Raw genomic sequence first — 15,109 nt, forward strand, 5'->3', positions numbered from 1 at the left:
ATAACGGAGCGCAATTTGTACCCATGGTATAAGGTGTTTTCTGGTCCCCCTACTGATGTACAATATAAGATGACCACTGGTCCCCCTTTTGATTTAGAATAAAAGATAACTTTTGTTCCCTGTTCTAATGTAAAGTGCAATATAAGGTGTCCTCTTGTCCCCCTACTAACATTCATTTAAGGTGACCTCTGGTTTCCCTACTGATGTACAATATAATGTGACCTTTGGTCCCCCTACTTATGTACAATATAAGATGTCCTCTGCTCCCCCTACTTATGTTCAATATAAGGTGACATATGGTCCCCCTGCTGATGTACAATATAAGGTGATCCCTGGTCACCCTACTGATGTACAATATAAGGTGTCCTGTGGTCCCCCTACTGATATACAATATAAGGTTACCTCTGGTTCCCCTACTCATGTACAAGATAAGGTGACTTCTGGTCCCCCATATGATGTAGAACGGATGATGACATCTGGTCTTCCTTTTGATGTACAGTATAAGGTGACCTATGGTCGCTCTAAAGAAGCACAATGTAATTTAAAAGTTACCTTCGGTCTTATTTATCAATGTTAATTTATTTATGTTACCTCTGGTATCCGCATAAAGATTATGGAAACAAGCGGAAGTCTATTATTGTGCATCAATAAGGATTTCATACTTCACAAGTTGTAGTACATGAATGAGACAAAGGTAATCTGATGTTGTACATTGTTACGATGTGACTGAAAGTTGTAAGTAGGCAATAATTTAAAATCATGGTATTTGTAGACTTATTTTTCGAATCCTCTCAGAAAAAAAAGTTGCGACCCTAATTCTTTGTCAGGGAAAAAAGTGCAAAATTTCTCCGAATTCTCTAAATGTATGTAATTGGAATTTGGAGGATTATTCAACTTTCTTGTCTTCAAATACAGTATATATACACCAAAAGTAAAAGTAACAATTAGTGTATTTTTAATGTTTTATTTCCTTTTTTAATGTAGTTTTGATGGGTTTATGAATTTGATGTGTTCATTCCAGGGAAAGGGGAGGAGAACTTCATGCAGCCCCAAACTTCGCAATACAGGGGATACATCTTTGTAAGATAAATAAAATCAGGGACTTACGGCAAAAAGGATTAAAGTGATGAGGTCGCCTATTGAAGCATGACCTCATAAGGAAGACAAAGGAGACATTAAATAATTTATTAACAAATAATTATTCCATTATGTTAAAGGATTGGTGAAAAGTCCGAGCGAAATGAAAAGGTAGGGGGTGGTAGGGGGCAAAATCTTCACCACCCCCCCCTGCTTGTTAGAAATCTGCAAATGCAGAGACTGGACGTCGTTTATTCTGAGTCGCTTACTATTAGTAAGGAAAATTAGAGGTTAGGCACTATGTAATATAGATACTATAGCCTTACATGGAATAATAAAATCATAGGGGAGACCACAGGTCACCCAACATAATTCATAACTTGAATGTTAAACTCTTATACATCATATATCTTAATGTTGTTCAGCAACCCCCTCCCCCTCTTTCTTTTCTAATACCCATCAGATGGTTATTCCCATTTACAAAAATAAATTTTCTGGATTTTTTTACACTGTAAAAGCTTCACAGTATTACGATTTATTCTATTTTCACTTTACGTATGCAACGCACTACATTTTGTAGCGGAGTAAACAGGCCCGATAGACGTGAACTGCTCAGGGGACCTAAGGTCCTAGTTGAGCGTACGTTTTATCCTTCTGCAAAGGGGGTGTTCCATGGGTGACAGGTTAATTCGTTGCTTAACAATTCAATCATTTCCCCCAGTGCGTCCAGCACGCACCAGACCTGCATGGGGATCATTGGCGCGACTGACCCAGGATCAGGCGCGGATCCAGGAATTGAAGTTAGAGGGGGTGCCAAAAGTAGGCAAGGGATCTGGGGGCCGCCTTGAGGCCCCCAGTGGGTCCAGGGCAAAGCCCTGTTCGGGGCCCAGGGGGCAAAGCCCCCGGAAGCTCCTGGGTTCTAGAGATTTTGTAGGGTAAAAATGAGGTCTACCAAGTAGACATATTTACATTTTCTAGTCAAAACTGTAATTTACGTTAACTTTGACAATTTTAGGGGGGGGGGGGGCGCCCCCCGTAAATCCGCCACTGAGGATAGACAAGAGTGGCGGAAGTTTGTTGCTGCCCTACACACCACAGGTTGTAAAGGACGATTATGATGATGAATGTGTTCTTAATAATTAATAAATTAATTTTATGTCTGTCTTTAAGACTGTTTGTAAAAAATAATAATGTATTAACAAGGGTATACTCTAGTAGACTAAAAACTCCAAACAATCCTGAATAATTTTCGATTTTAACATTAAAAATCTTTAAAAGCCTTTTCTGAAGTGTTGCTGGCAGATTCGGCATGAGGGAGGTTGGGATCGGGTTAAGGAGCCAGGATCGACCTCAAGGAATAACCGCAGACCCCCCCCCCCCTTTCAGGGCGGCCCTCATACCCCTTGCATAAATCTTGCGCCCCCCCCCTAACTTCAATTCCTGGATCAGCCCCTGCTCATGAAACGAAATGAAATTCAGAAGAAAAGGCTTCCGTACCTTGGGCCCAACGATCACACAAAAACAGGACACGTAAAAAAATCTAGTCCTCATGCGTGTAGTAACGTTTGTGAAAGGGGCACCCAGAAAAATAATTGACACTTTTATCTGAACACCCTGGGGGAGGATCTGGTATAATATAGTTCTTACTTTTTCACGAGACAATTCGATTCATAGTTATGATGGGTTTTGATACTAAATTACAGTAAAACATGTTCGAGAAAATGCGAGAATAGGGAATCCCCCTCCGATACTACGTGCCCGGTCTTACATGTAACGCTTCTTTATAAAACTGAAAAAAAAAACTTCCGGGTTTTATTCCCTTGGCACTTCTCCGTGCGCTGACTTGGGGGGGGGGGATACGTACCCCCAGCCCTCCCCCGAAATGTACAGAGTTATTAAATGTATATACTGGAGCACATTGAAAATGACTTTGGAACCACCGCACCCCTACACACACAAACCACAAACACCAACGCGAAATAGGTTTTTTTTTTGCTTGTCGAATGTCGAAGAATTTTTGGTATGGAATATTTTGACTGGGGTGCACTTCGCCCCCCTTTGGAAAAAAAATTCCCGAGATCCGAGCCTGCCCTATGTATACAAGTATACGAGCACAAGATTTGTGTGTTTAGATCCCCGATCTTTCCTGTATAAAACTTAAATCTTATTTAAATACAGCTTAAGAGACCGTTTGTAGGCATGCTATATGCATGCATATCACAAAACTCAGTTGGTTAAGGATCTATTTTAGCTTTGGGGCGAAATGACTTGCCACCCTTATAGCGCCCTCTTTCGTCTTAATATGCAACCTTGCATAATTTACAAATCACGAAAAACATTTCTTAATTTGACGAATCGCAAGTCTACGAATTACACGTGTTCATTGACATAACTTGCATTTACATTTATACACTTGTCAAGTTATGTTGGATAATTTACAATTAAAAAAATTATGAAAGAACAATTGACAAATTATGAAATTAAGATTTACAAATTCAGGTTTACATGTGTACATTTTAATAATTACACAGTTGGAATTTTGAACCCGTTGGCTTTCCATAGGCAACATGCCACAAAAACAATAGAAAAAATAAAACTAGATATTATATAAAACACCTGATAGAAAAAAAAGCTTGAGTATAAGTCCCGCTCAACAGTTTCTGTTTAAATATAATTATAAATCGATTAATTATTAGAATTATTAGTATTAGATCAGTTGTATCATTGAATTACGTTCAATGTTAATTAATATTGTTCGAAAAAAAATTCTGAGTGTGCTGCTTAGCTACAGTGTATGAACTTAATTTAAAAAAATTTAAAATAAACAAAAACATGTACAAATTGAAGCTGCTTTTTAAAACTATTTCACATTAAAAATACGCTATTTCTTTATTTCCTTATGAAGCAATTTTGAAGTACTTTAAAAATAAAATGCGAAAATAACGTATAGCAACCAAGCCAAAAAGTCATTAGAAACAATACAAATATAGATATTATATAATACATTCTGATAGGAAAAGCTTGATTATAAAAGTCACGATCACAAGATACTGCTTAAAGCCGCTTGATCCGAAACAGGCACATATAATCTTACACAATAAAAGTACTACATAGATAATATATCAAAATAAAATTATCAGATTGATTTAATACTTTATAACAATTATCCAGCAAGGAAAACATAGATCAAAAACTTTATTGACAAACAGAAGTTCCTGACGGGAAGTTAATATCCGTTGTGAAGTTAACTTTGAACAAAATAAATTTATCGGTTATATCTAATTATGAAGATAATTCAAACCCGTGTATTTTTTTTTCCATTTATAAAAACCTTATAGAAAAAATGGTCGGGTTTGTTCTTCATGAGATATACATGTAAGCGATAAACCTAATTTTTCGAAGGTGATTTCACGTGATATCAACATAGGATTATTTTTTGTGTGACCTAACAAAAATTATTTCGCAGCACAGTTAAGGTTACAAAAAGGAGGCGGAGCCTAATTTGTACGGGAAAACTTTACTATGACATCATACACAATATACGTCATACAACATTTCTTTAAAATACCACAAAATGAGTTTATCTGCTAATTTAACTAGTAAGAAATCATCAAACTACATAAAAACTTACTACAGCGTGTTGTTTCGTCGTTAGTTAAATCCCACATAACAAGTTATTAACAAGTCACTGATCGCAATACACTTGTCAATATGACGTCATTTTTTACAACATGACGTAATTTGTATGCAGTGAGAGACAGATCAAGTAATATTTTCTCAACAAAATATGTATTCTCTAATTAAATAAAATATTATTTACAGATATTCTTTGGGCCAATAACTTGAATTTAATGTCTTATTCACTATTTTATAAATATATTTTCTGTACATTACGTATTTAATTGACACTGCCGTATATTTGTATGCAAGTCCATCGGAGGGTAATGTGGGGGGTCTTAATAAATCGATCTAGTGAAAGGGCATACACTCCATGGATCAAAGTAAGCTTTCACATTTCAACTAAAGAACGATTAAGGTATCTGAAAGTGCTGCGATCCTGATGAAATCTTAAAAACAATTTAATTAAATCAATATTTGATGCCGCTGACCAACAAAAAATATGACATTCGGTCACACAAGTATAATTTTAACAATGAAATTGCAGAATTTAGACAGAATTTAGACAGGATCGCAGCACTTTTTAGAAACTACATTGCGTGTTGAAGATATTTATATACTAAACTTTGAAATTTAACTTGGTTATGCCCTTGCACTAGTGATATTTATATGTAACATCAATACTTCAAGTCAATATGCTAAAATCGTGTGACTGCCGCATCACGTGACTAGTCTAAATATAAAATATAATCGTCCTTGATATATAGTTATTAATCATAATTACAATTATCCGATATAACTAATGTACTAAAAATAATCGCCATCCCGATTACGAACACATTTTTGAATACAAATTTTAGTCGATATTTCCTTAATTTGCGCGCCTTAACTGTATTGTGTTTTTTAAAAAAAAAATTTCGAAGGTGATTTCACGCAATGTAAACAAAGGATTATTTTTTGTGTGACCTAACAAAAATTATTTTATTAACTTTTAAATTTTGATATCTTTAAAAAGAAAAAGACTTTGGGGATATAATTTGACAAAAGTTGAAATAATTTATGGACAATTATTTTTCAAGAAGAAAAACGAATATATTTTTGTAGCGAAAAAAATGTTTACCAAGCGGCTTTAAATTAAATTTATCACTTACATGTATAATCGAAGAAAAATATTTTAAACTTTAAATATCTTTAAATCTTTAAATCTTTAAAAATATCTGATTTTCCTTTATTCTGTAAATATGCATATTAATATAAAAATTACTATGGATTATATTCAGTTAATTTCTTAATTTCTAAAAGATATATCATGACTTAGGATTCTACTAATGGAAAAAAAAATACTCGGGTTTGAATTCTCTTCATAATTAGATATAACCGATAAAAGTATTTTTTCAAAGGACTTCAAAACAGATCTTAACTTCCCTTCAGGAACTGCTGTCTGTCAACAAGGTTTTTGGTCTATGTTTTCCATGTAAGGATTGTTGTAATAAACTATTAAATCAATCTTAAAATTAATTTTTATATATTATCTATGTAATCACATACTTTTATTGTTTAAGATAATATGTGCCTGTTTCAGATGAAGCGACTTTAAATATATTTCTTTCAATAATAAAAATAATTACCGGTAATATTAAAAGCTCACATAAATATGATCGGGCTTTGGCAATAACAGTTGAAAAGTAATTTCACCTAAATAAGAAGTTTTTGTCACCTAGATGTGGAAGACCATCCTTTACGTACGAACAATTCGAATTAGAATAAGGAAACGGTCGATAGAGGATGCTTTGTTCTCTCCGATGTTTTTTGAGGCACATGAGGTACATGTTTGCTTTTCTCCCAATAAGTATTGTTCAAATAGAGTTGGAGCTTGATTACTGATCGTTATTTTCATATTTATCATACATAGGAGCTGATAAATTCTCAATTTTGGTTCATAGGTAGGTAATTCCCAGAAATTTAGAGCATACATTATGTATATGATGAGTTTTTTTTCCAGAAATAAGGGAAAATTGTCCTATCAGGTATGTATGTCTTGTCCCCATCTACCCCTATCAAAATGATATACACCTTGATTTTTTAATGGAGCCCTGTTTGATCCATCTAGGTTTTGTATAAAAATATTTCAGGAATTTTTTGTTTTTTTTTTAAATTTTTTGTGAGTTATTGTGCAAATCACACAGACTTGTCACGTTGGCATATATGCCGTGTGCGATTCTCTGTACAGATCCCGTTATGTAAAAAAGGTGCAATTTACCGCTTAAAATTTTCAGCGCACGATTTGTGGTTTATTTCTCTGCTTTTCAGCATATTGCATAATTAATAATTTCCATTTCCAAACTCTAGGCATATTTTATAACCAATTGCAACCTGTATATTTTATCCAACTCCTGATCCTTTATAATCGTCTTTGCAGACCAATACACTCGCGTGTTGTGCTTTTTCTTCCTTGCGACAAAAAATTCAAAAACAAACGTTTCTGGACTACGTAGACGACTTTAACCCCTTCCATGGCAAAGATTTTAAGCATTTCTAGACAAATTGATATAAAGAATTTAATGCATTTTTTCGGGTATTTCTTGTAATTTTTGTATATACCAATGTATGTATATTCTAAACGCAGGTATCGTGTAGTTTCTGAAAATGATTATAAAAATATCATTTCAGTTGCCATGGCAATTAAAATACACCATAATCATGCTGGAATTTCCTTTTATTCAAGAATGAGTTTTATTCTAGGGAAATTTTTTTTGTTAGTTTAATATATTTACAAATATTTTATTGTTGTGTTGAAAATTATGGGCATGTTGTACATTTTTCTTTAATACCAATTTTAAGCATTTTGGCAAGATGGGCTGGGGTTGGGAGGTAATCACCAGAATTTAGCATTTTTACATATTACGTGTTACCACCCCATTGACTTTGATAATGGCAAAATTGCTGAAATAGTGCCCAAAGTTTAAAGCCACTTGATCCGAAACATGCACAAATAATCTTACACAATAAAAGTACTTCATTACATATATAATATATCAAAATAAAATTATCAGATTGATTTAATACTTTATAACAATTATCCTAGCAAGGAAAACATGGATCAAAAACTTTATTGACAAACAGAAGTTCCTGACGGGAAGTTAATGTCCGTTGTGAAGTTAACTTTGAACAAAATAAATTTATCGGTTATATCTAATTATGAAGACAATTCAAACCCGAGTATTTTTTTTTTCCATTCATAAAAACCTTATAGAAAAAATGGTCGGGTTTGTTCTTCATGAGATATACATGTAAGCGATAAACCTAATTTTTCGAAGGAGATTTCAAGTGATATCAAAATAGGATTATTTTTTTGTGTGACCTAACAAAAATTATTTTTTTAACTTTTGAATCTTGATATCTTTTAAACGGAATAGAATTTGGGGTATAATTTGACAAAAGTTGAAATAATTTATGGATGATTATTTTTTAAGAAGAAAAGCGAATATATTTTTCTGCGATTAGAATCGGACCAAGCGGCTTTAAATCAAGCTAGAAAAAAACTGGTACAACCAATAAAAAAATCTGTATAATGATTTAATCATAATCATTTCCTTTTTCCAATGGTACAAGAATTATTCTGACATTTACAGTATTGACGAAGATATGAATGTTTAAAACAATATTTGATACAATTTTCTCTCTCATTCAATTAATTTGAAATTTTATTATCTACCGAGTTTCTTTAAAGATTACACACAGCTACTCTAGGGGAGATGTTTTTGTAAACAATTTTTGAAAATCATATTAAAACATATCTTATTCAAAATTACTGGAAAATTTAAACGTAATACTTTCAATCATTGATACTAAATAACCTCAATAGGCAAATCATAACACTTGGTAGGGTCATATTGAGCACTTGTATGACAGATTTTAAGGTCAGACGATACGTTCCCCAAATTTCTGTTTTGTAATGTCTTCATAATGTATGAAAAATATACAAAATTTTAATTACTTTCTGATTTCTAAACCGGTTTCTAATTGTTTTTAAAAAGTTCAAACACTAAAAATGTGATTTTGTCAAACTAAGTTTTTTCTCCTAAAGTATTATATAAGAAATGCCATCATCTTGCACCTCGCATAAATACCTGGTAATGTACCTCAATTTTTGGTGAGTAAACATGTTAAAGTATCAATTCTTCAATGACAAAAACTTGGAAAAAATTATACATTATTGAGAAACGTCTCGTCTGTCCTTAATTTAAAAACCCTTTACCAATACTGAAATAATCTTATAAATTTAATTATTTTATTACAAAAATATAAATCATTGGGAAATGTTTTAGCCATATAATAAAAGAGATTTTAAACTTATATTGGTAAATATTTTACGAAAGCCGGTAAGTGCTAGTTATAGAAAAATACTTTATTTGGCGACCGCTAAATAATTACTAGTTTCTGGTAGCCTCCACACGAAAAATCTGGCAACCGCAGGAAAATTATTTTGCGGCCACCAGATAGTTACCTAACGATCGCCAAATATTTATCTGGTTGCCACCAGAAAGAACTACAAACTCTTACTCTTGATTCCCGCCTACATTTTGCACTCATTAAATTCAATATTAATGGCAGTTTTGCCATTAAATCTTTGTTTAACACAAAGAACAGTTCTATGGTAATTGGTTAATCATTTTAATTCCAGCGCTAGATAGTAAATCATCATTAATTCCAGCTCTTGAAAAAAGGGGGTAGACGATATTTTCTAGATCTTTCAAGAATAACCATTTTTTGAAATAGTCTTAAATATGATAAAATGTATCTCATATCTTTTCGTATGTTTTACGCAAGTAAATAAAACATATATAAATTAATAAAATACAATTATTGAGTTGTAAATAGCTTTAAAATTGGTGAAAAATCAGCATTTTTTTTTTTCGTTTTTTGTCTATAAACATATGTTCCCTCCCGTGAAACACAAACAGCTTTGGCATAAATTTGTCAAATGACAGTTCATATTACCTGTAAAAAAGAATTGTTGTTTCACCCCTAAGAAAAAAAAAATACTATAGTTAACTATAGTTAGCTATAGTTTACTATAGTTAACTATAGTTAACTATAGTTAACTATAGTTATAACTTTGACACTTTGAAAATTTTGATTTACTATAGTGATAACTTTGACACTTTGAAAAACTTTGACAAAAACTTTGACACTTTGAAAAACTTTGGCGAAAACTTTGACACTTTGAAAAACTTTGATGAAAACTTTGACACTTTGAAAAACTTTGGCGAAAAGGAAAAGGTGAAAACTTTGACACTTTGAAAACACTTTGAAACGGGTTGCCAAAACTTTATTTTTGGAATACTTGTATTTATCACTTTGAAAAACTTTATGGAAAACTTTGACACTTTGAAAAAGTTTATTGAAAACTTTGATACTTCAGAAAACTTTATCGAAAACTTTGACACTTTGAAAAACTTTATCGAAAACTTGGATACTTTAACACTTTGAAAAAGTTTATCGAAAACTTTGACACTTTGAAAAAGTTTATTGAAAGCTTTGACACTTTAAAAACTTTATCAAAAACTTTGACCCTTTGAAAAACTTTATCAAAAACTTTGACCCTTTGAAAAACTTTATCGAAAACTTTGATACTTTGAAAAACTTTTTCAAAAACTTTGACACTTTGAAAAACTTTATCGAAAACTTTGATACTTTGGAAAACTTTGGAGAAAACTTTCAAATTGACACTTTGAAAACTTTGGTGAAAACTTTGACACTTTGAAAAACTTTGGCGAAAACTTTGACACTTTGAAAAACTTTGACAAAAACTTTAACACTTTGAAAAATTTTGGCGAAAACCTTGACACTTTGATTTACTATATTAACTATAGTAATCTAAAGTATATATAGTATTTTTTTGTTAGGGACGGGGGGGGGGGTGAAAGATGTTTATAAAATATTTTCCGTTTTCCGTTTTTTTTCTATAGTGAAAAACACAAGTTTTACCAAAATAAAAGAGTTATCTCTCTTTGGTATCCCAAATAAGTAATGTTTTATGAAAATTCATATAAATATCTATAAAAATTTTGAAAATCATTCGAATATGTCAACTTTTGAGAATTGACTTAGAGGTAGGCGGGAGAACAATACTATAGTTCGTAGTTCTTATATGGCGGCCACAAGATAAGTTTCTAGCGGTCTCATTTATTTATGTTGCGGCCGCAAGATAAATTTTTGTTTCTACTTTGCACCTACCCACTTCCGAAAATAATGCTTCTCGATGGCTTCGAAATTTTGTTTGAATGATAAAAATTTCGGCTGACGTTTCTCGGTCTCGGAAGTTATCCTGAAACATTTCTTAAATACAGTCATAACACTTTCCAAGAAGTACTCTTTATTTGGTAAATATAATTTTGCTTATAATTAGTGGTCTGACTTTTAAATGAAAATGAGATTTCTTCGTGCGAATAGATATACAGCGCTCAATTGTTCGTCAACTCATTGTTAAATACGATATGAAAAGTTAGAAATGAATATTTTTTTTTAAAAGGACACAGAAATTATCAATATAGTTGAAATCACCTAAAAGAGGAAGAGTTACGTCTGAAAGTCTAAAAATGATGCAATAAATAGTCTAATATTTGACAAACCTGAGAAATGATGCAATGATAGTCTAATATTTGACAAACTTGAGAAATGATGCAATAAATAGTGAATTTTTTAATTACCTGGAAAATAAGCATCTATCGCGCGCACATTCAATGAATTCTGGTGAAACCTGGTATAAAAGAAAACACTTATCGGTTTATTTTAAATATTCACGTCCATATAATTTGTAGCCAATAACATTTTAGTTGGATATCATTACGTAATAGGAATACTTTAAACCCCTCCCGATTTCTCGCTTAGTTTTGACCAACTCAGAGCAATCCTGGGTTTTCCGCGTCGGGCTTACTTAAAGATAAATATATTCTTGAAATTGTCGGATCCTAAAGAAATAGAGAAGATGTCACTGAAAGACGACCAAGTGAATGAAGAAGAGGAGGATATAGTCAACCCATGGGAAGTCTCCACTCACTCCGCTAAAGGCGTGGACTACGATAAACTCATTAGTAAGTCATGCATTTTAGTCCTTTTAGTTTTCTTTGTAATTTTCGGTGAACAAAGTCACAAAGACTATTTCATTTCTTTGGAATTGTAGGGAAGTTTGGAAGCACTAAAATAGACCATGCTTTGATAAAGAGAATAGAGAATTTAACCGGACGACCGGTCCATCATCTTCTCAGAAGAGGAATTTTCTTCTCTCAAAGGTAGGCTGGGGCATACATTGATCTTACAGCTGACACATGTAAAAAGCATTGATATTATAAGTTTTTCATTATCATGTTGACCCAAAAATAATGTCAAAAACTGTTATAAATCAATCCTTATGAAAGTTATCAAATAAATTTTATACACTAGTACTTCTATCTTTTTTATATTTATCTAATATAAATTTAAATTTTTATTCCAATATTAATTTTAAATACTAAAAATACATAAACTAAAAATAATATTGATAATACAAAACGAAGACAAAACAAAAATATTAAAATGCTTAAAAAATGTGGAGGATCTAAAAATAACTTAACAAGAAGTATCCTCAAAATAATGTAGTTAAAATAATCATCGAGTCGAGAAAAACTTAATGATGTACGCGTTTATCTTATTATTTAATCAGTATTTTATGTAATTTAACAAAATATTGCAGCAAAGATTTAAAACAGAATGAGTTATTAACTATAAGATTTTGTTCATAATAATCGTTTATAAAAGATTTTAAAGCAGTTTTTACTTTTCTTTAGGATAAATCCTCGAACAGTAAGATAACATGACCATTCTGTTATATGAATTTAACACACGTTTAGCCCCTAAAACTTATCATTTAAGTCATTACAAATGGTTAACTGAGATATCAAAGAAGGAAATAACAGCTATCACTTGATACTACTTATATATTTTCGGCACTTAGCAAAACTTGATAAAAATTAATACCAGGAAAAAATTAAATCATAATAGTCATGGACAAGAACTCACTTCAAAGTTATAGCATTTAAAATTGCATTCAAAACGACTTTTAAAAAAAGAAATTATACTTTGAAAAATAAAATAGATTATGGAAAACGTTTTAAGTGTTTGGTTTTTTTTGTGTGTGTCTGAGGAATATTGGAAAATAAGCTATTTCTTAAAACTAGTAAAATATACCCTTCAACATATAATTTGATTTCTGAGTTAAATTTTAAGAATGACATCCGATCCATGCACGTTCCAAACTTTTTATTCCGCAGGGATTTGGAGATGATCTTGAACGTATACGAGCAGAAAAAGCCTTTCTACTTGTACACTGGTCGAGGACCGTCGTCAGAGGCAATGCACATGGGACACCTCATTCCTTTCATTTTCACTAAGTATATGTTTCAATACACCCAATCTGTCACTATACATGTAATAAGGAATGGACTTGTAAAGAATATATTTAATGATATTTAGTTAATTCTCAATGTTACAATTCTGTACACCAAGGTGGCTGCAAGATACATTTGACGTACCGCTGGTCATTCAACTTACTGATGATGAAAAGTTTCTGTGGAAAGACCTGACATTGGAGCAGACCAACCACTTAGCGTTTGAAAACGCTAAGGATATTATAGCATGCGGTTTTGACGTGGAAAAGACCTTCATCTTTAGTGATCTTGATTTCTTAACGTATGCAAAATTTTCATGTCCTTGAAAAAATGTGTCAATATTGTGTTCTTACCTTCTATATTGTTATACATTTAGCGTAACATACTGATTTCCAATTTTGCATCTTGTTTTATCTTTAATCCTCTTTTTCTGGACTTTTGAATCAATCCCTCAAAATTTATATTTATATTTCACTTATAGGAATTTTCATAACTTATTAACACATTTAATTGCTCTCGATATTCTTCTCTTCGTGAAAAACACCAGACACCAATTAGGAAACACCAGGATTATGAAACACCTTAAGCTAAAGTCAGAATCCATAGGTTGTACTCAAACGATGAAAAAGTCAAACATACAATAATGAAAATATTTGTCAATATTGCTTCACAAAAGCGTTGTTATCTGGAAATTTAGAGTTAAATTCAATTATTGATACATATTTACGAGAATTTGAAAAATTATCTTTGGTCTAATTCTGTTTTATGATCCTGGTGCCAGGTCTTGTCATCTTGAAAATAAAAAAAGGGACCAGAAAACAGTTGGCATGTGTTTCCATCTTTCGGAAGTTGAATAATTGGTCTGAAGTTATAAAAAAAACCTCTCAAAACACAGACGCACAGACACAAAAATAAACCATGAAACAAAGTAAGGGAAAATTATCTCAATTTCAAGTGGTTAAAACTTAAATATCTCTTTTAAAAAAAAAACTAATGAAATGGATCTGAAAATGTTGAAAACTTGACCAATAAACGGAATTAAGGTGAAGACCCCAACAAAAATTTTAAAACTGGAAGGTTATTTAGATGGGAGAGTAAGCAGAGTTTCAAACCATATGTAGGCATTTTATTTGAAAAATGTTGATTTGTCAGTATCTGTCTCTCAGATACTAATAACTAGACTAATATATTGATATTAGGTAAAATTAAGAAAATGGCAAAATCTAGCATCAACATTCAGACTTTAACATTCAAAAAGGAACAAATTTATAACAAAAAAACTTTAATGTAAATTCATATTAATTTATTACTTTTTCTCAATAGGAACAGTCCTGCATTTTACAGAACAATTTGCAGAATCCAGAAACTAGTGACGTACAACCAAGTGAAGGGGATCTTTGGATTTACGGATATCTTGAAAGATATTGTCAGTCATCAACTTAAGCATCTTTTAATAACAACCTCAGAATACTTTTGATCGATCACGTTAGCTCAGTCGGTAGAGCGCTTGCCGTGATCGGGATGTGGGTCGCGACTGACCTAAATCGATAAAAATGGGTAGCGACTGTTCCTTCGCCTTTCATTTGGAACTGGAAGTGATAGTTGTGGGTCCTTTGGATGACACCCTGTAAATTGAGGTCCGGTGTCACGGCAGACATTCGCACGATGAAGATCAATTACTGCTCAATAGCCATGAGTGCCGAGTAAAGGTCATAATGTAAAGTCCTTCACCGGTACAGTGTATATGGTGACATCTACATCTATATGAGTGAAAAATTCTCGAATGGGACGTAAAACAATATAAAACAACATTCAATCAATATTAGAATATTTGAGTGTATATTCAAATTATTTTTCATTTTTTTTTAATTTTAATTATAAAGAATGGAATCAGCAGTTTTTAAAATAAAATACATGTACTAATTAATTACAATATCTTAAAAATCTGTACGAAATATACTAATTTTTAATTTCTACGTTAATTC

The 15,109-nt window shown here is 32.0% G+C and overlaps 1 protein-coding gene across 1 annotated transcript; it reads left to right on the plus strand.

Annotated features, from left to right (window-relative positions):
- Nucleotides 1–11,465: 11,465 nt before the first annotated feature.
- Nucleotides 11,466–14,550, plus strand: LOC134273561 (tryptophan--tRNA ligase, cytoplasmic-like; the record flags this gene model as incomplete). Its single annotated transcript, XM_062755755.1, has 5 exons — nt 11,466–11,792; nt 11,882–11,990; nt 13,008–13,127; nt 13,243–13,425; nt 14,448–14,550. Coding segments are annotated over exons 1-5 (621 nt in total), but the record flags the coding sequence as incomplete, so codon positions are not given.
- Nucleotides 14,551–15,109: the final 559 nt, after the last annotated feature.

The sequence above is a fragment of the Saccostrea cucullata genome, unplaced genomic scaffold (genome assembly GCF_032062105.1).
Source record: "Saccostrea cucullata isolate Sc308-1 unplaced genomic scaffold, CSIRO_AGI_Scuc_v1 ctg20788, whole genome shotgun sequence".
Classification (NCBI taxonomy): Eukaryota; Metazoa; Mollusca; class Bivalvia; order Ostreida; family Ostreidae; genus Saccostrea; species Saccostrea cuccullata.